Source organism: Pogoniulus pusillus, chromosome 16, assembly GCF_015220805.1.
Source record: "Pogoniulus pusillus isolate bPogPus1 chromosome 16, bPogPus1.pri, whole genome shotgun sequence".
NCBI lineage: Eukaryota > Metazoa > Chordata > Aves > Piciformes > Lybiidae > Pogoniulus > Pogoniulus pusillus.
In genome coordinates this window covers 16,344,553-16,370,628 of record NC_087279.1, presented here as the reverse complement: position 1 = coordinate 16,370,628, position 26,076 = coordinate 16,344,553, and the positions used below count along the sequence as shown (strand labels likewise).

Below are 26,076 nucleotides of genomic sequence, written 5' to 3'. Positions count from 1 at the left end.
TGCGCAGTGGGCACCGCAGGCAGAAGCGCTGGGGAAGCGATGCCTTGCAGCTGTGCCAGGAGCTCTGCCTGCCACCTCAGTGCCCAGGAATGTGACAAGCACCAGCGTGGGGTGGTCTTTAAACTCCACTCCCCCAGGGCACAGGAGCATCTTGACCGTCTTAACAGCAGCATCCCCTTTACATTAGCACTGGAGAGAAACATTCGGGGGTGCCGAGTCCCCAGAACTAGAGTGCCTCCTTCTCCAAGGAGTTTCCCAGCATCCTCCCACATACCAGGGCCCAGGAAGGAATCCACAGCCCCGGGGCACAGGACGGTACTGCAGAGGGAGAGCACCAGGTGGGAGTGACTCACAAGGCTGCCCTGTGCTGCTGCACGCCAGTCCATCCAAGAACATACCAAAAAGCTGCCTATCCTTTCCCAAGCCTGGCTGGCTGTCTGGCAGACAGGGTACCAGCCTTTATTCCCACAGCCTAGGTTTGAGGTTCCCCGTTTTGGGGTCGGCTTGGTCCCAAAACGCATTGACTCCTCTCCAGTGATCACAGGTTGCAGGGCTGATCCTAACTCCAGCCCCTCACCCCTGCCGCCCTTTTCATGCCAGCCCAGTCCACAAATGTTACTTGGCAGCTGGCCACACACACCTTGTGGCACAGCCTCTGCTGCTCCACTACTCTCAGATCATGAGAAGCCCCAGAGTATCTCCCCAGGTCACAACAGCCCTCTTCTCTGCAGGACTGCATGTATAAGCAAGCATCAGCTCCAAGCCTTGCAGGGGGTCACATCACCTCCAGAATGGGAGCCTCCCAGTCTGAGAGCAGGGAAGGCACTGGGCCTGAGGCTTTTCCTGCCCTCTGCTTGCCAAGCAGGCAGCCTCACTGCTGCCTTAGTGGGATACAAGAAGGAAATCTGGTTTTTTTTAGCCCCAGGTAAGGTTTCAGCTCTGCACTGAGCAGCAGGAAGGATGAGTCACACAGAACAGTGAGATGTGGCACCGTGAAATGTGTCCTGGGCTCCAGAGCCAGCTGTGGCCTGTGTGCCACTGATCCCACACCCCATCTTCTGCCCACGTTCTCCATATTCCACAGCTGCTGCCTTCATTGCTGATCTGATGCAGGATGGGATTCAGCACAACACTTACAGGGTTTGAGTTTCCTGGTCCTACTACAGTCCAGCAGCGCTCCCTACTGCAGTAGAGTGTGGGCATTCCCAGCTGGTGGGAATGGACAGGACAGGACCAGGATCTCTTAAACCTGAGGGCTTTCCATTGGAGGTGAACAGTGGATGGCTGGTGCTGAGGAGAGGAGGGGAGAAGGAGCTGGCCAGAGCCAGAGGGAGAACCTCGCCAGCTGAGGGACATGCTCCAGGAATGTCTCCTAGCACCAGGCACCACCAGCTGCTTGCTTCCAAGATCCTGGGAAGGAGACCCATGGATCCTTGCTGCTGTCACCAGCCAGCTTGGGGAGAACATCAGAGGGCCAGCATCATACTCATGATGTGGCCCTAGGGACTGCTTTGAAGCTCCCCAGCAAGCCTAGAGGTCACAAAGTAAGGCAGGGTGGGGAACTGGTAACCTCTTACCTGCTGCTGATTTGTCCTGAGTGGTTTGGAGTAAGAGATGACCATGCCAGCTTTCCAGGCTGTGCTTTCCAAAGGGAGCAGACAGCAAACTCCCAGCTCCTCTGTGACCAAGTGGACACCTCACAACAGTCCTCATCCTTCTGCTGTCCAAAAACACATCCCTGGAGGAAAAGGAAGCAAAGTAACATATCATGGGGGAGCTATGACTGGTGTGCTGGCCTCTGCCCAGTGGCTCTGAGGATACCAGAAGTGAGGAGGATGCTCTCAGCTGTGGGGAGCACAGTAGGTATGGGGGGCAGCTGCAGGGAAGGTCTAATGGTTGAAAGATGGTGGAACAAGTGGTCCTCTGCAGCCAGGCTAGAGCCCGGGGCTGAGACTGCTGTGCCCCCACACCAGGGCTCCCTGTGAGACAGATGTGTGCCCCAGCTTCTTCCACAGCTGATGCAGGATGGGAAGCTTTTACTGCCTGTAAACTGTTGTGTCTGGAGGCTGCTGCCGGCACGGCCACACACCAGTGTCTCACGAAGCTGCACTGGACTGCAGCCATGCCCTGCTGTCCTCACAGACAGGGCTCAGGGAGGGAACAGTGACACCATGGGGATGTAACCTCCTCCTTGTCTGAGTCAGGCAGAAGGCAGCCCTGGTCAGCTTGACTAGAGGGACCAGGCTGGCTCTCTGGGACAGCAAGGGAGTGGAAAGCCAGGCACCTCTGAGGCTCTGCCAAGGGCCAGTGGCGCTTGGCCACTGCACAGAGCCAGCATACCAGAAAGAAAAGGTGATGGTGGGGATGATGACAACGGGTTGAGGAGGAAGCAGCACTACTAAGGCTTGAGAGTTTCCAGTTAAGAGGCCACCTTCTTCAGCTGCATCCTATGGTTGGACTTTGGGTGATGCCATCAATGCCCAGAAACGCTGAGCAGTGGCTAGGGCTGTGCATCAGGGACACAGGGTGAAGTAGAGTGCAGGCAGCTGTGACCATGCTACATGTGACCAGCCATGCAGCCTGGCTGATCCCACAGGAATTCGGCTTCCCAACCGACTGAGGCATGAGCTGCTCCCCTTCACTCCTGGCCCCACAGCAGGGATCAGGCTCTGTAAAAGAAGCCTGTCTTGTCCTCAAGGCTGGAGATGCAGGAGCTGGGTGCAGCAAGGCTTACCCAGCACCTCTGCGTGGAGCCAGTGCTGCTTTTCTCATGCTGGTACCCCACGAAGTGCACACGCCCCGGAGCTGCTCCAGCCAGCCCAGCACATATTGTCGCAGGAGGGAAACTCCTGCCTCTTCCCAAGGGCAGACAAACTGCTTGCCCCGGAGCACAGAGGATTAAGGTTCTCCTGGCCCAGCCCTGGCAGTGGGGTGTGCAGGCAGCAGCAAGCAGTGCTTGAGGCACAGGCAGGCTCTGGGTGCCCAAAGGGGGACTCAGAGACCCATCAGGGTGCAAGCGCAGGGGCTGGCAAAGCAGAGGGAGTGGATTCCCCTCGGATGCCTGCAGGAAGGGGAAGATAAAGGGAAGCCGAGGAACAGCTGCCAGCCCGTGGCATGTGCAGGCTGGGTCCATAGTGTGCAGAGCTTGATTCAACATGCTGGGCAGCCCAGTCAGCCCGTGCCTGCCAGCACCCACCGGTGCCTCCCAGCCTGCCTGCCTCACCCTCTGCACCCAGTGGGGTTCCCCAAGGGCACTGCCCTGGGCCAGGTGAAGCAATGCAGAGTTGAAAGGTGGCATTCCTGCAGCTGACCCTGGGAGAGTAGCTGTGGGCAAGGCCAGGTCAATGGTGCTTCTCTGCAGCACCAGGGAAGGCAAGAAGAGAGTTTTACCTGCAAACGCCAAGATGCCGCATCTTTGGCTGCATCAAGCCCTCTCCAGCATTCCTCTGCGAGGGCACATGAGGCAGCTCAGCCACCACTGGGTGGTGGGGGTTGTCATCAGTGTCTGTTACTCTGCACCAAACTCAGCTTCCAAGGGCAGGGCAGGATGTGCACTGTGGCTCCAGGGAGCTAAAGTGGCACATAGGAGTCCAGTATCGCACTCAAAGACCTGACAGGAATACTCACCAGCACTGCAGGCAGGATGGTACCACCAGTCTCTGCTTCAAATCTGACCTCAGGGCCAGTAATCAGGGGCATCTGCAGGAGTCCTGAACACAAAGCCCAGCCCTGCAGAGCCATGGTGCATGCCAACAGCACAGCAGATCTTAATAGATGCGAGGACAAGCTGCCCACCAGCTCTCAAACCCCACAGCACCTCTGCACCCCATGAAAGGGGGATGAGCACTGTAAGGCTATTGCTTCCCCATCCTTCCTTCTTCCCTCCCAGGACAGGGAAACAGCATCTGCCTGGCTCCCTGCATGGCACCCAGGGCCACGAGGCCACTTACAGTCTAACCTGACCATGGGAGTCCCCATGGGCCCTGGAGACCTATGAGAGGAGACCCTGCGGGAGTGGGCAGCAGCGTGGCAAGGGGCGTCAGGGGGAGGAGTGCAGTGGCAGAGTCACACAATGACTGCTTGCCAGGCAGGGAGGAGGAACAGCAGGAAGGCAGCACGCGTGTGTGGGAAAATGCAGCCGTTCCTGGGATGCTACCAGCTGTGCTGCAAGAAGCTGCTCCGTGCAGGGGGTTCACACAGCATGGTGAAGCCAGGAGCTCCTCCCTCCAACAGCAACAGCAGATGCCTGCTCGATGCACTGGCTCAGGCAGATGTATTCCCAGGGGAGGAGCGTTGCCAAGAGTAATAGTTGTGAGTCTGAGGAGTTTGCCCTCAGGGGCCCCTATCCCAGGCTCAAAGCATGGAAGCCAGGACACACTGGTCTGCCATCCTAGGACCCTGCTGCCACACTAGGCCTTGCTGAAGATGGACATTGACTTCCTAAGAGATGCAAATAACAAGTCACCCCCAACTTGTGCACAAGACTCCCTGCTGCTGAGCCACAGAGGCACAGCCAGCACTGGCAAAGCAGCATGCCAGCCTGCACTCGACTTGCAAGAGGCAGCCACCCAGGAGCTGCCCAAGAGGGAGTTTGTCCACCTCAGTTCTCCAGACAGCTCTCCCACAGCCCCTCTGCCAGCAAAAGGCTGCCTACTGCTACTCTCTCAGTCGATCCTCCTCTCACTTCTCTGCTCTTACATCTGGGATGTGGCTCTGGCAGCTGGGACACCAAGGTGGTTGCTCAATGCTTCCTCTGCCTCTATTCAGGTGTTTCACAATCTGCACCAACACCCCCCAAAAACTACCTGCAGCTCTGTCTAAAGTTCTGGCAGGGCTCATGAAACAGCTCCCATCCTGCTCTTCACCAGGCTTGGCCACTCCTTTGCAAGGGGCACCCAATGCAGCCACGGGGAGCATCGCCCACACTCGAGGGGTGATGGGAGACGTGCGGGGGGGCGGCACCATGACCCAGCAGGCACCCACTGACATGTGCTTCATCGGGGAGGGAACAGCACAGCTTGCACCGAGGCACGGCAGGAGCCCTGCCTGGGACAAGCAGGGGCACGGAGGGGTGTAAGTACCACTGGAGAACTGAGGTCATTCTGCAGCCTCCCAAGAAGGGGCTTTTGGAAGTTTGGAGTGTTAGGCACAGGGATAGCAGCAGCTCCTTCAGCAGCAGGACACCATCATACCTTCCCCTGCACTGAATGGTTTACGCAGAGCCATGGTCCACAGCAAGGGTGATAAATGTTTGCTCATCAGTCTGCTGCAGTGTCAAGAAAGCTGGGGGCAGAGGGAGGTTAGCACTCAAGGGACAGAGGCTGCAGGAAGGGCTGGGAGCACATGTGGGGAGTGAAGGGGGGGGACGGGACATGCTTCAGAGGGATTCGAGCAGTTGACAAGACCAGACTTGTCCTCGCAGCTCGCCCCCACGAGGCTGTGCCACTGCTCCTTTAGCTCTTTGGCTGGGTGCCCGGCTCCAGAAGAAAAGAATAAAAAGGACGAAGCACCCGCCCTGTCCCGTCGGGTGAATTGCTGTCTGTCACCATGGGAACTCCTCCCTCCCCAGACCCCCCTCCAGGATTACTTCATATCTCCATCGAGCCGAACGGCCGCGTCACCAGGCTGGCACAGGGTGGAAGGACACGTACGTGTGGTGGTAGACACAAGACAGGATGCTGCAGGCTCCGGGAGAAGGCTGAACTGCGCAGGTCCTGCAGGGAATGGGGTACAGTCTGCACCCACATGGCACATTCCCTGAGGAACAACTACTGAGGGCTCTCAGAGCACCGTTTCCTTCCTGAACATACATCTCCAGCACCTCTGCACCCTGCCCTGTTGCCATCGAGGAGGGAAGAGTACAGGATACTTCCTGCCACCCACAGAATCCATGAGGACCTCATCTTCTCTGTCCTCCCCAGCAAAGCCAGGGCAAGGTCACCTGTGAGTCACCGCTGTGCGTGCAAGGGCAAAACGAGATACTTGCGTTCTAGTGTCACAGGGGCTCCTGCCAAGTGCTGCACATCTGGAACAGCTGTAAACAAAGCAGGGGAAGTAGGAGAGCAGAAAGCAGCCAGGGCCAGCAGGGACCTCCAGTTTTGCAGCAGTCCATCAAAGGAAGGGGAGGAAATATAGAACCAGCATTTGGGGCCCATGTGCCCATGGCTGAAGCATGCTCACTCATCATCTCTTCCAAAAGGCACACCCTGTGTGCCTTGGCACACCAGGGCATCCTTGTGCCAGCTGGGCAGAAGCTCGTTCCTAGAGCCACTGCACACCAAGCCTGCCCCACTTGCTGTGTCCATGGGCAATTATTGCTCCACAGATCCCTATCTGGAAAACACACCCCACAGGTTTCATCAGTATCACCAAGTCTTTTTCTCAGTTGGCACAAACACTGCTCAGGGGCAGTGTGGTCTGAATAGAGAGGTCACGGTTCTGATATACACAGCTCCGCACGATGCTAAGCTGTACCCAGAGCAGCTCAGAGTACAGTTTTCTGAAGCTGCCTTGCAACAAATCCTAAATCCCAAAGCAACACAACTTCAACTCCCTAGATGAAACACTCAAATAAGAAAGAAGCTATCCCCCTCCAGAAGAGTCAGCTCACTCTTCCCTAAATCAAACAAAAAGCTTAGCAGCACAGTCCCCTTAGAGAATTATCCAAGCACCTACCTGAATACAATTTACACACAAAGGAGAGGATAGCACACAGCACTGGAGTTGTCTGACAGAACACTTGGCTTAAGGACAGCACATGCGGCCAAGCAGCTTTGTTCTGCACACTGCACCCAGTGCCAACCCTCACATCCACAGCAGGGCAATGCAGCACCCAGAAGCCAATGCTCCACAGCACACTGCAGCCTCTTGGTGGAACTAGGAAGGTGGAGGCTCAGCAATGGATGCTGGCACCCTGGACAGAAGTACTGTCTCCAGAGAACGTGGTAGGTGATCCACCACAGGTGCTATACTCATCAACACCCTCTCTCCTGTTCTCACAGACCTGGGCTGGGACCTCCCCCAGCTGCCAGTCCCATCAGCCGAGTGCTAAGCCAGCAGCTCCATTTCCCATTCCTAGATGTCTCACCTGATAAATCTGGGCATGATCCTCCTCCAGGCACACTTCTGTTGGCTGTTCTGGGCATTTCTAGCAACGGGCAGTAAGTCTGAGTGCCAGCCTGGCAGCCCCACTACAAACCTCGGAGCCTAGGGAAAGATCACATATAAGGGGAAAGAGCTAGAAAGAAGAGGCTTGCATGGAAAAGTGAGAACCACTTACTCTCCCTGGACAGTGTGTGGGGTAAAGCAGCTTTTAATGAGGGTGTTCAGAGCTCAGACTCACCCCTACCAGACAAACCATTGAAGACAGCTGAGACAAAGGCAGGTCCTGCTGTTGTGCCCCACTCAATCTCATGTCTCTCAACAGACAGGGAGGGCTGTAGCTGGCAGTCAAGCCTGGATGGGTCCTTTGTTCCTTGCTTTTCCATGCAATGAGTTCACTAAAGCTTTAGATGAAGTTTCCTTTTCAGAATAGGAAATGAAGTTTCTGGATAGGCATCTGGATAGTGCCACTCACCATTCCTCTCTCCTGGTCTAGAAAAGGGCAAGGTTAAGAACAGGAGGCCTGGCCAGCACAAGCCTGTGATGCCAAGCGTCAGGTACTACCCTCACTCTAGCAGTCCTGCAGCCCTACTGGGCAACATTTCATCACAGGAAGAACTCAACCCTCTGAGCAGATCACACTATACAGGCACTGGCAAGGGGAAGAGGTTCCTGATCATAGCCATGCTGGTGCCTTGGTCATTCCCTGCACCAAGGGGACCAAGCAGCACAAGGCTCCAGCAACACAAGACACCAGCAGTGCTGCACTTCTGTCCTGTCCTCTAAACCCCACTCAGTTGTTTCTCCCATTTTTCACCATCCTTAGCAGGAGAGTGCTAGGGAAGCAGGCATGGAGGGAAGCAGGCATGGAGGGAAGCAGGCATGGAGGGAAGCAGGCTCTCCTCTCAAAAGCTCTCTGGTATCAAAGAGCAGCACAGCTCCAAGACTCTAATTTCTGTTAAAGCCTTTCTGCAGCTCCCTGCTCCCCTGAGGACAGGCTTGGCTCAGCACCTATGATTAGTATCAACTGTACTTTCCAGGGCAGGTAATTAGTTCAGGCGAGGCACCTACTGACAGTTGGTTGCTGTGGCCCCTCTCCTGGCAAGCACCCGAATCTCAAACAAGCAGCTCACATATCAAAGAGGCTGCCTCCTCCAAAAGCAGATCCACCCAGTACATCTGCCCTGGCCCCACGGCACCACACTAGGGGTACCAACAGCTTTTCCTGGTGGAGCTTAGGGAAACCTGGGGCACTCAGCGCAGGTCTCTAAGGAACCACTCCCCATTTTCATTGCTAGATCTTACATACTTGGAGTAACTTTGTATGGTGGGAACAAGCCACTGAAGTGCTGCACAGGTTGCGTTGCAGAGCCTTGTGCAGGGTGCACCTAACAATGCACAGTATCCTCCTTTCCAAATCCTCCTCTCTTCCAGCCAAGAGACAGAGTGCCAAGCTGTCAGGAAGGGAAAGCAATTGCCTAGAGGTAGGCGGAGAGCATGAGCTTCAAAGAGGGAACAACTTCACTGGGAGAGGATAAGACTGCACCATGCAGGAGAAGAGGGAGCAAAGGCCAATTCATACACCAGGCTAAATCTATCAGCAGAGCCTAATGGGACCCCAAGTAACCTTCCAAGTGAAGTAGCAAAATAAAACACTTAAGCCTTTGAAAACTAGACTGGTCAAAGAGCCTTGCTGAACAATCCTGTATTGTCTGAGGAGCCAGGAAACAGATTTATTAGGTCACCCAGGCCATCTCCAGTTTCAGTGAAATTGCCCAGTTCCAGGGATGGTTCCAACTCCCCCCTCTGGTACCACCACTGCCCTTCAATGGTCAGTGAAAACCGCAGGAAGGGGAGCAGAAAGGTCTAGTGACCGATTTCACTTTTTCAAGGTTCAGAAAGAACACTGAGGATCAATGTTCTATTGTGCCAGGCATTTCCCAGTTTAGGTTCCCCTGGACTGAGACTGCTGAGGTGGAGCAGAAGCACATCTGCACAGCTTCAACAGCAAGAGACCTGTCAACGAGATTAAAGCTTCAGTTCCTCTGACAACAAAGGATTCAGCTGCCAAATGCTCAACTGCACCAATTCCAGGTTATGGGTCCAGGTCCCTCACTGAGGCTCACAGCATGGCTGGCTTTGCCAAGAAGTAACACTCACTGCTCCTCAATGGGTTTCTCTTCCCTGCCTTTGAGATTTCCCAGTCTGGCTGTTTGTTGTTCACAAAGGAAAAGCAACACTGCAGAGCTGGTGAGACACCCATATTTCTGGAAGCATGACTCGCCCCAGCACCCAGATGTGACCAGTACTACAAGGCAGAGTGCCACTGGAACTGCAGCCAGAAGGTGCCAGCATCTTGGACACAGCTCAGCTTCAACTCCCAGCTGCTAGCAGGCACCCAACAGCACCCTGCATCCAATGCCACACAGCAGGGCACGGTTCCTAGTCCAGATCAGCACAGCATATCTTCTAACATTGCATAAACCAGCCATCCTTGCAGAGCTGCAGCTTCTTGGTCAGGAGAGAGCAGGTGTTAGTCCTTGTTGAAGTGCTGGAAGCACACTGCCTGGCACAGCCAGCCTGCTGCATTTGCAGAGAAACAGCCATTTGGAAAGCAGCAATTGCAGAGAGGTTTGAATCTGTGCCTAGTACAAAGCAGTGCAGTAGGACTTGGGGAATTGCTCAAGGAAGACAACCATTCCCCAGAAGATACCTCCAGAGAAGAAAACTTGAAGGAAATGCCAAAGCAGGGATGTACATCTCCTTTTCTATTTCTCACCAACTGCAAAACACTCACCTTGGGGGAACAAAATATAGAGCAACAGAAGACAAAAGAGGATTACAGTGTGATTGCAGCCACAAAAATCAAGAGACAATCATTTATTGGCTACACATAGCTTGGGGTGTTAAATGAGCTTGTTTAGTTTTTCAGCCCTCGGTGCACTTGTGACGAGCCAGAGCTTGTGGTGATGGCTAAACCCAAATTACATCAAGAACACTTAACAGTTTCAAACTTGCCTGCTGTATGCAATGAGTTCAGACACACCGACTCTCTCCTCAAGAATCCAGATTCAGCACAAATGATTCAGTGCACTGGATTAGTCTCAAGCGTAATGACTAACTCCTAGAAACTTTTACACTATTTTTAAATCCCACTTGTCAGGGCAGCACCTGGAAATTAAATGAGAATCCCAGGGAGATTTATCCCAGACAAAAACTAAACAGGAGTATCTCACAGCTTCCAAGGATAGCTGTGACAGGCTAGTGCCACCTGGTGGGGAGCTTTTCTACATCCTCCTTGCTCAGTTTCGTCCCTTCTGTTCCGTGTTCAGCTTCCCAAGGGAAGACCAACCAGACTAACACAAGGAAAAGCAGAATGGGTTGGATAGCTCTTTCAACTCTTCACACCTAAAGCTTACCTTCCAGGCTCCTCAGCTATTGCATAGCCAAGACTGACTGGATAGGAGGAGGCTCACCTGCAAGAGGAACACCAATATACAGCACACTCAACAAACTGCTCATTATTGAGCTGGTTTATAGCTAACTGGAAAGCTTAAAACATCCCTACACAGGCTCTGGGAAGATGTTTGCCTAGCAACAGCTCCAGCTCCTCATACCATCCTGACTCTTCTAGAGACATCTGTTTCAGCCATACAGAGGCAGCATCAGGCAAAGCCAGGCTGATCACCAGCTTCAGGAGGTGATGGGAACTCAGCCAACCATTTTTTGCTTATAACTGATTAGGGAGAGAGGGGCTGCACAAATCACCCCTACTGCAGAGTCAGCCACTCCAACACAAGGGTCACAAACAGCCAGGCCAGGGGCTGGAAAAGGAGCAACTCTCCATAGATTTATGTCCTTGACAAACACGAGAGCAGAGGTCACCTCAGATGAGGACCTTTTGGTCGTTAGTGCACAAACAGCACTGCTACAAGCCCAAGCTTGACCATGTTGCTGCCCACTCAGAAGGGCAAGGTGGGAATACCTAGAGCTACCTTGGCAGCCTTGTACCAGTGGAAAGACTTCCTTCAAACAGACCAAAGTCAAGACATCTGAAGCAGGACACTGTCATCTCAGGACAGAGGAGGTAGGGTTGCAGACATACAGACAAGATTCTAATATTAGCCTCAACAAATAAAGAGAGATCAGTTCAAGATCTCATCTATGTATATGACTCAACAAGAGACAGTTGACTCCCAGCAGAACCAGCTCCATGTAAGACATATTTATTTTTATACATTTAACACCAAGAAGAGAGACATTTTGATGGGACTCCTCTTGCCCCTCGTGCACAAGACATTCAGATCCAGAGGGAGCCTGTTACAGTCCACAGCTTCACTATTTCCAGCTCGCAGGACACGTCCTAGAAACGGACCCAGTACATGGCACTGCGGATTCGGTTGTAATCCAAGAGCTGTTCAATGGGACCTGAGAGAGAACAGAAGTTGGTCACTGGAGGCACAGTAGCTAAAATACCCACACGGTTTCCCATGGTCTTAAAGCATTTGGAGCAAACTGTGCTCATGAACCAGAGCAGCTAAGCACAGACCCAGGCAATCACAGCTCAAATCTGCATCAGGAAAACCAGCAGATCCCCCCCTCTTGACAGGGAAACAGTTACTTGTTTCCTCACAGTAAGTTGTCCTCTCACACTCCTGCATAATGCTCAGTACAGGTCCACACACAGGTATGAAACACAGGGAGACACACCAAAGCATGGAGTTTTGGCTAGTTCATTGCAACTTCCTGTTCAGAAATTGTCTCTCTTTTCCAAGCAGCTCCACTTTGAAGGCCAGAGGAAACAGCTGCATGGAGGAGGGGAATCCACCACACACAGGAAGGAGGCAGCAGAATGGAGCTGAGCTGCTCAGGCAGGTTTTCTGAGAGGAATTTGTCCTTGGCCAGACAGACATGTCAGAGCAGCACAAGAGAATCAAGTCCCTTCACTTCCCTTACATAAACCACCATGACCTCAGGGTAAGGACACCTGGCAGACACCACTGGGCCCACACCCAACCCATGGAACTCCCAATCTTAGTCATGGCTCCACAGCAAGTAGAGAGGTGGAAGGACATCCAGCAGGCCACTGCCACTGTCTCCATCACCTTGCAGGTCTGATCTCTCAGCAAATGTGGTGTGACACATCTCACATGCAAGGGAAAGAGGGCATCAGCAAAGGACCAGAGTGGTTAGGAGGCCAGAACAGACACATGAAAACTGCCTGCAGCTCATTTTGGCTCAGCTATTGACCCCTTGCTGGTTTTGGAGCTACTGTATACAAACTGCCACATGCTACTCACCAACTGCTGCAATTGCTGGGCACTTGTCGTAGATGTATTTACTGCAGACATCTCTCACCATTCTTGCATCAACAGCCTAATAAATATCAAGCAGTTAGTTAATGCCCACCCCAGCAGACAGCATTTCTCAAAGTTGGAGGTTACAGTTGCCATTACATATCAACACCATTTAAAAGGCAGTCAGGCTCTGGGGCCATGTGCAACACCTGCTCAGCTCCTGTCTCTGAGGATGGCTAATATTCCATACAGTACACTCTTCTCAGGATACAGAAGGCACTGCAGCCCAAAATCCAAAGCCTTCCAAGGCACTGTAGCACTAAAGCTAGATGCTGGCCACCTCTATGGAGCCTGCTGAACTAATTTCAAGTTGTTCTACTTATACACAGGCATATGGCCTTTTCCTGGGATGGACTGAGCCATCAGGGGACACAGGATATGCCAAGTCTATGCCAGAGATTCTAACATATTGCTATCAGTCAGTGAGTTGACTGCCCAGACTCTGGGTAGCCTAAGACAGAAGCAAGCCTCATGTTACTGCAGCAAGCTAAGGCCAGAAAATGCTGACACCAAACAGCCATACTTAAGATTCCCTAACCAAAACAACTGGATACATACAGCAATCCTGGCATCCCACTCCTCCAGGGGGATGCGGCGTCCGTAGTTTAAGAGATGGCTTCCGATATTCTCACACACTGGTGTAGTACCTGGATGTTGAAAGAGATCATGTGGTCAGCACAGCAGAAAGCCTTCCAGAACCACACAGCCTGACTGTCACCCAGAGCAGACAGAAGAAACTCTTTGTTAAACTGGTTTCTCATGAAGTTGTAGTTACCACTCTAAGCAGCTCCATCCGGAAGTAAGCAATACAAAGATTGCTTCATCCACCTCCAAAGTGCCATGGCCAAGACAGATCAGTTTGAGGGTCTCAGTTCTAACTTCATCAGGCAGTACGTTACTCTCAGCAACAGAGCAACTAAGTTTACAGCTAGCCTGGAGCACAGCAGGCTGGAGTCAGATAGTGTGGTAGGAGGAATGCATAGCAGAGGCAAGAAAGCTCTGCCTGGTGCCTGCCAGTACTACTGCAATACCTAGCTGAGCTCCTGCTCCCCAGCGGAGACAGTAAGAGGCAATTCTCTGAAAGCTGCACAGTGGTCAATCCATAAACCAGAACATACCATCCAGCTGAGCCACCAGAGCATTTCGGAGATAGTTCTTGGCTCTCTTCACCTCTGATTCTGTGGCACTAGTGCACAGACGCATCCTGGAGAGGAGATGGAAAGACCACTAAAGCTCTTAAAAATGTTTGTCTGGTCAGACAGAAAGTGAACTCCTCCCCAGGCCTAAGCTGTTATCAACACTGCTTGTCTTGTTGGCTTGAGATTCATTCTTGATTGCTGCAGAGCAGCTAAAGACTGGGGAGCACGGAGCAGCGGGAGGCAAGGGCTCAAGCTTAGAGGCAGGAGGTATCATCCAGCAGTTATGCACTGAGTTACAGTCACAAAGGTCTAAGCAGCTCTGCTGCTGGCTCTAGCTTGCCAGCTATCACAGGAGAAGGAAGGCAGGGCAGATACTCCCACGCATGGCAAGCAACTAAGGAAACTGATGCTGAGAGAACAAGACAGTTCCACAGAGCCTCTTTGGACTCCAGCTGCTAAATCCCTTCCCCCCTGCCAACTGCAAACGTTTCTGGGGCAAGGGCTAACTCCACATGCTTCAAACACAGTGCAGCTCGTCTCTGAATGTCAGACATAGCCTCAAACCATTACATACATACAGTAAGGCAGACAGAAGCCCCCCAAGCATTGGCACGACTCCAGAAGTGGGGCATTTATCAGACACGACACAACAGTGTAAAAGACTGGAAGTCTGCCTGGTTTTCTCGGGCTTAACAAGACAATGGAGATGCATCTTTTGGGCACCTGGGAAAGCCTTGTCTCCAAGGAATGATCTCACTTGTAGATGAAAAACCCCAAAGCCTCAGTACTAATACTTGGAAGCATGAACAAAAGACCTGGGGAACCCCAAAGGATTAAAATAGCTCCTCAAAATCCACATCCTAAGACATTTACAGAAACCACTCACTGGACCACTTAACCAGAATGCAAGGTACAAGAAGTTTATAAAGAGGCACATCTCTCTGAAGATTTAGTAGGCTCCTCCCACCAGCTTAGTCTCCACAAGAGCGTTAGATCTTCAACATGAATTTTTACTGAAGATGTACTTACCACTCCCCCTGAGCACAGTACATCATATCATCTATGGACAGAGGATCAGAAGCAAAATGGAACCCAAAGAGGCCAGTATCAGAGTAAGAGGTGTTGAATGTCTGGAAACTGTGGCAGAGGTTGTGCTCCACAGCAAGCGTAGCCAGCCTGCTGGACTGATTCTGAAAGTGAGGGGATACCATCAGCCATTCCAGTCTCACAGCCTCCTCAGTTCAAATTCTTTCCAACTGAGCTGTTTTCACACAGACCACAGACAAGACAGAGTGGAATACCTTACTGAAGAAATGCTTAGTTTAGACCCTTCATTTGGTCAACAGATGAGACTCACTGCGGGAAAGCCACAACAAATGGCCTGGGAGTCCATCCAGCAAAATCATTTCCATGTCCAGCTGCAGATGAGGAGCTGGTATGCAAGGAAAGGAAGTGCAAAGTCTCCCAGTACCAGGGGTTAACACAGTTAACCACCCTCACTGAGCAGTTAGTTCATGAGGGTAGGAATAAAGTTGCTGAGAATTCATCAGCTAAACCTCTTCTAAACATAGCAGAGAAGGCTCAGTTTGTCTGCCAGCATCACCTGTCCTGGATTAGCCTTGATTACTCTATTTTATTTTCCAGACTCCTAACCACTCTGCTGTTGGAAGCTAACCACAACAGTCTCCCATAAAGCACGTTCACCCAAGGTCTCCACAACACTTCACATTCAAAGGCTCCCAAGTTTTTCCCATCACACTCAAAAAAGTCTCTTACCTTACCACCTCCAAAAGTACGGTCGTAGCGTCCAATGATGGCATTAGCCACATTGAGGACAATGTTGTCTGGATTAGCCCATCCTGGCCCCTCCACAGCAAGAGCAACATGGGCAACAGGCAGAGCATCATCTCTGGCACGGATCTAGAAAATAACCAAGGAGCAGAGGGAAGAACTCCATGAACACTGCAGCTCTGTCTGCAGCCTGCTGCAATGCCAAGGGACAAAGTGGGGCGCCTGGGATTATCCCAGCTGAAGAGTCTCAGACTACTAAGCACAAACCAGCTGCTCAAATACACCACCATTGGCAACAACTGTGTCTTGTTCAGGACCAATACAGCTTTACCTCACTCCCTGTGAAGCGACAGCGTGAGAGGACAGGCACAGCATCCTCTTTGTACTTGAAAGGCACTCCACTGAAGTGCTGCTTAGCTGCATCTACCAGCTCTTTGTGAGAAACACCTGGCAAGAGGAAAGGGAAATTTGCAGCCTAAACCAGCTCAGTTAAACAAAATCAGCTGATTTTACATTACACATTGAGTGACAGGGGGTTGATCACCATGTTGAAAATACCCAGGCTTTCTAGAATCACAAGGACCTAGAACTTACCTCCAGCAGCTGCCAGGACCATACGAGGTGCCTTGAAGTGACTATCAACATAGGAAGCAATATCTGCTCGAGTCAGATGCCTAGAAGGAAGAGAGACCCATATATCAGCATCTGTGAGCAGGAGAGGTAAGAGCCTTAGGAGACAGAAGTTCACAGTGCAGAGACAGCAGTGATGCTGTCAATTCTTAGTTGCAATGTAACAATATTTTTTAAAAGCAAAACTGCACCATCTGCACTTTCCCTGTGCTCCAAACACAGAGAACTGGTGGCCAAGATGGAGAATTAAGGATAGACTTCAATTCATCCTGAGTTACTAGCATGCTAGCAGGTGTGCATGCTCAAGGCCATTGCTTTAATGAGCACTTCCAGCTCTTGACTTCTCTAATGGTGTCAAACTGGCAATTAATGGGACAATGTTCAAACCTAGGCCAACCTCAGATATCCCATGAGGGGGACTGTAAAGACTGTGTGCAGCATTACATTTTGACCAGCACTAACAGGGAGAACACAGGATACAAGGAGAAGCCCACAGGGTAGACCACCTCTGGTAGAGACTTGTTTCCTCATGCAGTCACCACTACTGAGAAGCAGCAGTCATGCACTCCAAGGACTGAACCCATCCACCCTGTTGCTCACTTGATGTTCTCTGTGGTCCCCTCGACAGTGCGGGCCAGTGCAGTCCCCTGGAAAGCTGTGGCGTGAAGGTAATCGAAGGTGACCTCGGTCAGGTTGCTGTCATTCTCCTTCAACTCCTGAAGGATGACGCCCCGTTCCTTCTCGATCTGAGACTCCTCCAGAGCACAGTTCTGCACAATGTCAGCCAGGAGCTCTACAACTGCAACACATTTCTTATGTTAGCAATCCTGCTGCCCAGCTGCTACCCAGGGCTGCTGAAAGAGGAAAAGACACAGGCAGCAAGGACACCACAACGAGCGAGCAACAAACCACGCCGGGGAGGAGATGCAGCAGAAATCAACTCCCACAGCACCAGGGATAGACAAGCCAGGGTAGCTTAGCGTGAAGCCTCCAAAGCTTGCCAAGCATCACTCCCAGCAGAAAGCAGGCAGCAACTGCAGAAGGTGAAGCACATCAGAAGTGTCCTATCGTTGTAGAAACATGCTTAACCCTTACACTTAACCCTTTGACTCAACCACCTACGGACAAAACTGGCCCCAGGTGGAGTCTGCTCATAGTAGTACAGAGCACAAGCAAGATCTGCAGCAGCTGCACTGAGGACGCCTAAGAGTAGGTATCAACAACCTCAGTTGGACTACTGACTCCCTCAGCACTCCCTCCCAGCAACACAGTGCAGCCTGAGAAGAGTTTTGCAAATCTAGGTTTAGGAACACATGAACTTGCAGTCTTTGAAGCACTATGTCACAAAAGTGCTCTCTTCAATTGCCAGTTAGACTCTCCAATTCACTGTTAGGCTGTTACTTTGTTCCCTGGTCTGCTGTTAGAGAGGCTGCTGGTGTCAGAGACGCACACACACTTGATTAACATGCAAATCAGACTTTGCCCACTGGCCATCCTACCTTTGGGCACATCCTTGGACAAGGCTTTTATGTAATAGGCAGTCTGCTCACGCGAGGTATACCCATTCAGGTGAGCACCCATGCTCTCCACCTCCTTCTCAAAGGCAGTGCCAGGACGGTTCTTTGTGCCCTGAAGGAAAACAAATAGACAGAATTATGAAATGAAAAAAAAAAATCCCTCTCAAGAAGAACTAAAGCAAGAAAAAGAACAACTAACATCTAAAGCAATAAAACCTGTCATATGAACCATAAAAGCCAGAAACAAGTGCAGAAAGCAACAAATTTAAAACTTGGCTTCTTTGCTCTGGGCAGTCAAGGTGTATGTTTAAAGATTTAAGAGACCTAGCAGAGAGGGAGATGACCTATGCTAAGACAACTCTGAAGATCACATCCATGGAAGAAAACCAAGAATAAGACTAAATCATGTTTTTATCTATGCAAGCAGCAATATTCAGAAGCAGACAGAAAAGATACACAAAACTACTTTTAATACAGAGGTCATCTCTTAAGGGGCAAGCCCTGCTACGTGTAGTTGCCTGTGATGGCACAGGCTGGACAGGGTCAGCAATACTCAGCCTCAGAGCTGTTCAGCAGACACATTACTAGAAAAGTAAGAACAGGTGCCTCTAAACTTTGCTGGTCTACTAAACAAAGGCCCAACAAACTGAAAACTAAGAAAACAAAACAGTTATGGAAAATCCAGCTTTGTGCTCTGCCTGCTAACCTGAAGCTTCACTTCATGCTTCACTATGAGGTGGCTAGGACAGCCAAGGATTGGAACCACAGCGTCAGAGACGCAGTGTCATTTATTACTGACAGTCTTTTTCCTTTAGAAAGGAAAACAGCAACTAGTAAGAGCTGCAGTAACCCATGCACACGTGTGAGTTGCCACACATTCAAGCAATGAGCACCATATAGACTAGGTACCTTCTGAGGTTTACCTTTATACTACACACACAGCCTCTGGGATTCAGATGACCTAATTTATGCTCTTAACAGCTACAGCCTCCGAAGGGAGAGCACAGCCCAGAAGTAGAATATTTAGAACAGCTCTCCATGCACTCCTGTGTCAGACCTAGCATATCTCCTCACCTTAAAGGCCAGATGTTCTAGGAAGTAACCAGCACCGTTGTTCTTCTCATTCTCATAGCGGCTCCCCACTGCGATCCACACCCCCACCTAACAGGAAACCACACACTTATCAGAAGAGAAAACAAACAGCACATTCAACCCTCATGTCACAAGTTTAATGGCAGGGACAAAACGTCTGCTTCACAGACACTGCACTAGCAGCAGCAAAATAAGAACAAGCACCATAAACTGCTCCCAGTACATGTTCTGGCATTTCATGTGGCAGCTTCACAAACTCTTCTGACAGTTTTGCCAAAGGTATATGTGCTGCTCACTCCTTACACAAAACGTGTAAGGCTAAGAACATCTGTGAGCATGGAAGCTTGACTACAGACTTATACAAAGCCAGGCCAGGCCTTCCACAACACTAATACCCCCCAGTTAACAGAGAAGTGATAGCGTCTCTGTCAAAACCTTCGGTTCAAACAGACGTTTGTCACTGCTGGAAGGTCAGCTACAGACCCTTAACTCATCTGCAACTCACTGTACATGTTGGCTGATTGGATTCCTCTGAAGCAACACGAAGACCATTGTCCAGAGTGGTGACCTGGGTCTCGGGGATATTCTGGAGTGTCTGGGCATAGGTGGCAGCGCCTCGGTTCCTTGTCAAAGTCATTAAAGCTGCCTAAAGAAAACGAGGCTATCGTGACCGCTGAGCAGCAGCGTTCCTCCACAGGGCACGGGCTGCCAGGCACGCAGCTGACCCGAGCTAGGCCAGACAAGCTGGTTCACGTCTATACCGAGGAGTTCCCGCTACACACTGCTCGTTACGCAGAGGGCTGGGAACTCTCGGCAATACCTGAGGTGTCCAACAGGCCGAAAACCCCTGGGAGGAAAAGGTGTCGCGAACCAGTCACAACCCAGTACGGGACGGAGGAGGGGAGGGGACAGCAGGCTACTGGCAAGCCCCGCAAGTGGTTAACGTCGCTGACCCCCGGTCGGCCCGCCCCGCTCCGGAGGTTGGGGGTTTCTATGGCGACCGCTGTCCACCCCGCTCCGCCCGCCGCATCCCCGTGACCTTCTCGACCTGCCGGCAGGATAGGCCCAGCAGCCGCACGGCAGCGCCGGACTTCCTGCTCCCCTGACCGGCCTCCCCCGAACCAATCTTCCTCTGCCCCCTCCGCCGGCCACGATAACTCACCGAGGGGCGAGGGCCCCGGAGCAGAGCCCGCCCAGCCACACAGCCAGCCCGGCACACAGAGGAAGCCGCCATCGTGTCCCCGGCACCGCCGCTGCCTGACCGCCCGGGCCCCGGCGCGCCTGCGCGGGAGGCGGGGCCGCGGGGTGCGGAGCATGCGCGGGAGGCGCGGTGGCTGTGGGACTGCGCATGCTCTTGAGGCGGAGCGGTGGGCGGTGCGTCCCACGCGTGCAGCGGCGCAGACTGCGGCGGCGCACCCTGGCGGCGGGAGGGCGCATAGGCGGCTGAGGGCAGGAGCTCCTGGCAGGCGGCAGCCCGACCCGAGCGGAGCGCGTCGAGGGCCAGAGTGATAGAGACCGGCTAGAGGCGGGGCGGTGGCGGGGGGCGTGCCAGGCTGCCGCAGGGGAGGTCAGGCTCGGGCCAATGCCCAGCAGTGCCAAGGTACAGCCAAGCGGCCCTGCCCGAGATCGCCTTTATTGAGGAAAGTGCCATAAAGTGACGCTTGAGAAACGTGTCACGGTTTAATTCACGATGCCAAACAGCTGCCGGGAGCGGACACCCCTTGGCTAGGTCCAGGGGTCCCTCTGCCACTCCTCTAACCATTGGCCGGCCCAGTGGGAGAGATTGTGCAGGGGCTGAGGCGAGGTGCGAGTGCGCCTCGGAATGCTGACCTGCAGCAGCTCGCAAGCTGGACAGAGCCCCAGCTCTCAGAGTCCAAAGGGGTGGGGGGACACAAGGTGCCCAGACCCCAGGGTGAGTGAGCTGGTGCCATCACAGTGGCAAGACCTTTCTCACCCACCCCGCTCCTCATGGAGATGTCCTCTTGCAGAGCTACATTTTGGTGCTGAGGTCCACCTAAGGGGGACAAACACAAAGGGATTAGATTGGCTTTCCCCCTCCGCCTTAGTGATTGAGAGGTCAGGTCCAGGGCAAGTCTGGGTGCTTACTGAGGGCAGGCGTTGCTCTCTGCTGCTGTGGACCACGGCGTCATGGACCGACGGGAAGAAGCAGTGCTTGGTGATGGTTGAGCTGAAGAAGTTGCCGCGCTCCAACTGGGCAAGGACAGACACTGTGTGGTGGGAGAAACACACAAAGCTATGGCACTCACCTGAGCCCCCCGCACCCCTTGCAGATCAGCCTCCCTCCTGCTGTGCTGCAGAGCGTACTGGGGCCACCACCAGAGCTCCAGCTGCCTGGCACGGGGCTGCAGGGCTCAGACGGGGTCCATGTAACGTCTGTCCCCTGGGGAAAACCCTGGGGATGGAGACATTATGGAGGGAGCATGGCCAGCAGCTGTGTTGCAAAGGGGTGGGCAGGCTCAGCAGAAGTGTTGATAGCTGTTTGGAAACTCCTCACCCGGGCAGCCAGCAATAAAGACATCCACTTCTATGTCATGGAAATCCCTGAAGATCTGTAAATGACACAAACCGTTTTGCCCAGGAAGAGCGGCAGGCAGCAGCCATCAGGCCACCCCGAAGAGGGCCCTGGGGATGCACTTGGTGAGGCTGCCGGCCTGCCTGCTCCTCCAGCCCCTTACATTCTTGAGGATCTTGATGGACACAGTGTCCACGAAGCTGACAGGGCTGAAGTCCAAGATGACGGCATGGAAGTCAGGCTGGGGCAGCCCCAGGCTGTGCAGGGTGGGTTCTGGGGGCGAGCTGTTCTCCGTGCTGCTCAGCTCGATCACTGCTACGCCTGGGCCATTCTGCACGTCCTAGGGGAGAGAAGGAGAATCAGTCTCGCTGCACAGGAGCTGGCAACACCCCTGGCTGGGCAGTGTCCCCTCCACAGGCTTGACCTGCCCCATAGCATGGTGGGGCTTAGTAAGGCTCTCAATGAGTGGCCCTGGGTGTGGGTGCCTTGCTTGCACCTTAACCTATCCCTGAGCTCTTCCCGGATCATCCAAGACTCAGCCCTCTTCCCAGGGATCTCCACTGCTGGGCTTGTTCACCGGCGCCAGGTCAGCCTTTGCTCTCACTCTTGATTCTGATTAACTCAACAAATGGCTAATGACTCACTGGCTCCACCACCTAATCACTAACGACCTCATTTTCCCACCCAGCCTTGGGTGTGACACCGTGGCCCAGCTCTGCTCAGGTGCCTCTTTTCACCCAGACTGAACCCAAAGCCCCACATGGGCCACTGAGCCCCACAGATGAAAGGGCAGGAGGGCCAGGGCCAGGCAGGAAGGCGGTGCAGGGGGGTGCTGGAAGGGTCTCCCACGGCAGGGAAGCACCTTTTTCCTCTTTGCCTTCTCTTTCTCTGCTTTCTTCTGTTGTTTCTTCAGCTTCTTGAGGGCCTTTTTCTTCTTCTCGATCAGGCGGTCCACATTCATGCCGCTCTGCGGAATAACAGCCCCGTGTCTCCAGGCACACCACTGCCAACTTAGTGCTGGCACCGATGACCTGGCAGCTCTCCTACCTTCTTCTTCAGGGCCTCAGCATACAGCTCCACGTTAGCAAAATAGACAGTGGAGGATGAGCGGAATATCTTCACACCAGGGACCTCCTGTGCCTAGGGACAGATGGGGAGGGTGCTACCCCTGGGATGGAGTGCCCTGCTCCCCTTCTCTCCCTCCAGATGCTCACTGTCCCCAGTGAACAGCATCTAGGAGTGCTTTGACCTGCTCCCACATTGCAGGCAGCTCTTCTCCCACCCCCTAGCGCTGTTACCATCTGGTATTCAGCCACATCTCTGTAGATGTCAGTGCCAGAGATCCGTCCCAGGATGGAGTAGTGAGGGCTGCAGGAAGCAGAGCAAGAGACTGAGGTCACCATGATCTTCCCCTGCCCTCAGGATGCAGCACTGAAGCTGGCCCCAGGATACTCACAGCTGGGTGCGGAAGATGACAGTTAGCAGCCCAAAAGCTACTGAGACTCCCAGGCCTATGTCCAAGTTCAGCAGAAGGGTGGCCACAAATGTCACAATCCAGACAAGCTGGAGGAGGAACATGGACAGCTGTGTCTCAGCCTCACTGCTGGCACCTGCAAGCCTCAAGGAGGGCAGAGATATCCTCTCCAGGGACAAGACCAAAGCCCCACAGCCAGTCAGCACCTTACCAGGTCCACACGGTTGGACTTCCAGAGTGTCTGGAGATCACTGAACTGCTTGAACATGCCTTTGAGGTTGACGATAATGATGGCAGACAAGATGGCCTAGGAGAAAAGCTATGAGAATACTGATGGCAAGTCTGAGGGAGGCCTTTGTGTATTCCTGTGCCACACCACCTTGGCATGGGAGTGGCACAGGGGTAGGACATGGCACAGAGGCTGTGGGACCAGATGTACCTTGGGCAGGTCTCGGAAGAGCTCCCCAATCTTCAGGATGGTTACTAGGATGACCAAGGATGCAATGACACCAGCGACCTGAGGTGAAGGAGGGCAGAAAGTGAGGAGTGAGCCCTACCACCACTCACTGTGCTCCTTGTCCCTGGTCAAGCCCTGTGAAGGGAAGTGGTGCTGCCCAGACCCACCTGGCTGTTGCCTCCTGTGCTCTCTTGCACCAGGCTCCGTGACATGGAGCAGCTGATGGCGAAACACTGGAAGAAGCCCCCTAGGAAGTTGCAGAAGCCCAGTGCAATCAGCTCCTGCAAGGACAGATGAGTGCTGGGGGAGCACCATGCCTTCCCCCATCAGCAAGAAGTACAAGTGTGATTTACACCCAGGGTAGGGGCCCTGAGTGTCGAAGCGTCACCTGGTTGCTGTCCACTTTGTAGCCATGCTTCAGGGCAAAGATCTTGCCCAGGGAGATGCAGATGGCATAGCCCACCACAGCAATGGCAAAGGCATTGCCCACCACTTGCCCAAAGTAGCTGACATTAGGGGCCACAGGTGCCTTCAACCTACAGCCAAGACAGGAAGACAGGGCTCCAACAGGGGTCCTGCGGACAGCATGATGCCCTGGTGCAGACAGCCTCACCACCCAGCCCTGCTGACCCGCTGGGGATGTTGCCAACCACAGAGATGCCAAACTTGTCGTTCAGGTTGACGCCATAGGATATGCCAGTGGAGACGATGATCTAGAGCAGGATGGCTGGAGTGAGGCAAGGCCTTCCTGTGCAGGTACCATGGTGGAAGAGGAGGGGATACCAAGGCACCCTGGCAGCATCCACCTCTCCCTACCCTGGAGGAGACAGGGACCGCCAAGTCTGTGCCCCCAGAGGGAGCTGGGCCAGCTTTGGGTACCGTGATAAGCTCGATGGGGATGGGCATGGGCAACTTCGCAGCAAACTTGTGGTTGAGCTCTTTCACTATGAGGATGGCCACCATGGCAATAATGGCTGTCACCAGTGTGCCCACATTGGTCTCTGGAAGCTTCTTGCAGATCTCAATGAGTGTCTAGAGGACCAGGAGGAGGGAACTAGGTCAGGAAAGCAGATGTCCCCTTGGCAGGCTTTGAGGTGTCTCTGTGTGCCCCACAGGTGAATGCCCAGGAGACCACAGGCAGCAGTGAGCCCTCACTCACCATGAACATTGAAAGTGGTCCTGACGGTTCACCCGCAGAGACCCCAAAGACATTCTTGAGTTGTGAGACAAGGACATGTACAGAGGCAGCAGTGGTGTAGCCGCGCACCAGTGGGTCTGAGAGGTAGGTTACCACGAAGCCAAACTGCAAGAGGCCCAGGATCACCTGGAAGGAGAGGTGGCTGAAATAACCCACAGCCTGTGGCCCTGGGGCACACATCTTTTTGTTCCCTGCCAAGCCAGGCTAGGCCCCCCTTACCTGGAAGATGCCTGTCAGGACAGTGATGGTGGCCACCAGCTCCACCCTGGCAGCATCCCGCTGTGCCTCATTGATTGTCACATTGCTGCCATTTACAAACTCCTGGAAGTTCTCACTGGGCAGCAGGGACTCTGTCAAGCTCCCAATCATGACAGAGATGACAGCAAAGGGGCCTGGGGACAGGGTAGGTGTGGGCACAGAGCCCAAGGTCAGCACCAGGTCCTCTTTGAGGTCCACAGGCTCAGATAGCACCCCCTGCTCTTCGTCTCTGGTTTGGCCAACCAGCTTCTTAGTGAGGCAAAGTAAAGGCAAAAAAAGTCCCTCTCAAGCATTGATGTGCAGTTCTGTGCTGCAGATTAAGGTTTGCCCATCTTATCCTTGATCCCTCCCCACCATCCCTATAGGAGTATGTGCTCACCCACAGAGTTGTGCCTGGATGTCCCGAAGAAGAAGTAGAGGAGGACAGGGTAAAAGGAGGAATAGAGACCGGTGACGGGTGGCAGCCCAGCCAGCAGCGCGTAGGCAAGCCCTGCACATGAAGGAACAGGAAGACACGTCACAGGGTGCCCCCAACCTGTGGGGATGTCATAGCAGCCTGAGTGTAGCATCACTCACCTTGGGGCAGGTGCATGATGCCCACGCTGAATCCTGAGGTGATGTCCCCCAGGAGCCAGTCCTTGACTGGGTAGCGAGGCAGCCAGCGCAGGAAGGGCAGGAACCGAAAGATCAGGGACTTAGCAGTGGAGGCTGAGCATCTGATGGGGAAAGAGCAGGAGCTGAGCACAGCTGCAGGGGGCTGGGGACATCACTGGGACGGATAGAGCCCCACTGGAAATAATGCATCCTGTGGGACCCCAGCTCCATCCACAGGATCCAGGCAGGAGAACAGAGTGGGGACAGGTGTTTGGGCTTGGAGGAAACAATCCCCAGGTCTGCACCATGTCTACCACAGGAATGGGGACAGGGACAGCCAGAGTCAAGCTCTTCATGGCAGTGGGATTAGGGTGCAGGATGCTTGTTAGGGTCCAGGCACATCCCCCTGACCAGCGCAGTCTTACCTGGTCTTACGGAGACAGCTGCACAGTGAGGGCTCTGGGGGGGGGTTCCGCTGTGCCACCTCCTCCAGGGCAGCCTCGCTCAGTACTTCATGGGGTGCCCGGTGTCTCAGCACCATCTCTTCTCTCATGGCTGCTTGTCCCTCTCACGCGCAAGTCCACTGCAAGGAGGCAAGGGCCAGCTCACCCACACGGCCATGCTCAAGGGCACTTGGCACCCTACCCACCCTGCAGCCCTTCTTCCACCCCAGCTTGCCCCTCAGAGCCGTCTCATTCCAGCTGGGTGTGCAGGACCATCCTTGAGGCCAGAGGTGAGCCAGATTTTGGAGTCCGAAGTGGTGGCAGCAGCTCATGGTGGAGAACAGCAGGCAGCTGGTGCGTGGGCAGGAAGGGAGTGGATGCCCCTGCAATCAGCTCTGCCTGTTCCTGCCCCACACCAGCCCCATCTGCCCCTCCTGGGTGCAGCTGCCCTGGTGGAGGACCTCCCTCTCCACCTGCCTATGTGGGACTTAC

The 26,076-nt window shown here is 53.5% G+C and overlaps 2 protein-coding genes across 3 annotated transcripts; both read right to left on the bottom strand.

Moving 5' to 3' along the window:
- Positions 1 to 11,311: 11,311 nt before the first annotated feature.
- LOC135182546 (cytochrome b-c1 complex subunit 1, mitochondrial) lies at positions 11,312 to 19,949 on the bottom strand. Of its 2 annotated transcripts, none has more exons than XM_064156777.1 (13): positions 19,790 to 19,949; positions 19,133 to 19,269; positions 18,610 to 18,696; positions 17,518 to 17,647; positions 16,619 to 16,817; positions 15,983 to 16,062; positions 15,720 to 15,835; positions 15,374 to 15,517; positions 14,627 to 14,787; positions 13,577 to 13,662; positions 13,017 to 13,105; positions 12,402 to 12,477; positions 11,312 to 11,529 (listed from the first exon to the last, which is right to left on the bottom strand). In XM_064156777.1, the coding sequence occupies exons 1-13, from the start codon at positions 19,941 to 19,943 to the stop codon at positions 11,465 to 11,467; spliced, it is 1,524 nt and encodes a 507-aa protein (XP_064012847.1). In that variant the 5' UTR covers positions 19,944 to 19,949; the 3' UTR covers positions 11,312 to 11,464. The 2 variants fall into 2 exon arrangements, with proteins under 2 accessions (XP_064012847.1, XP_064012848.1); XM_064156778.1 differs by having other exon boundaries at positions 19,133 to 19,273; positions 19,790 to 19,933.
- A 333-nt stretch (positions 19,950 to 20,282) lies between these two features.
- On the bottom strand, positions 20,283 to 25,694 carry SLC26A6 (solute carrier family 26 member 6). The gene is made up of 19 exons (XM_064156776.1): positions 25,567 to 25,694; positions 25,124 to 25,263; positions 24,927 to 25,037; positions 24,509 to 24,681; positions 24,251 to 24,415; positions 23,971 to 24,123; positions 23,722 to 23,804; positions 23,480 to 23,627; positions 23,259 to 23,372; positions 23,074 to 23,151; positions 22,846 to 22,941; positions 22,617 to 22,723; positions 22,459 to 22,528; positions 22,208 to 22,300; positions 22,023 to 22,127; positions 21,324 to 21,500; positions 21,143 to 21,197; positions 20,734 to 20,855; positions 20,283 to 20,641 (listed from the first exon to the last, which is right to left on the bottom strand). Exons 1-19 carry the CDS (start codon positions 25,692 to 25,694, stop codon positions 20,618 to 20,620), a joined length of 2,142 nt encoding a protein of 713 aa, XP_064012846.1. The 3' UTR covers positions 20,283 to 20,617.
- Between the last annotated feature and the right edge of the window lie 382 nt (positions 25,695 to 26,076).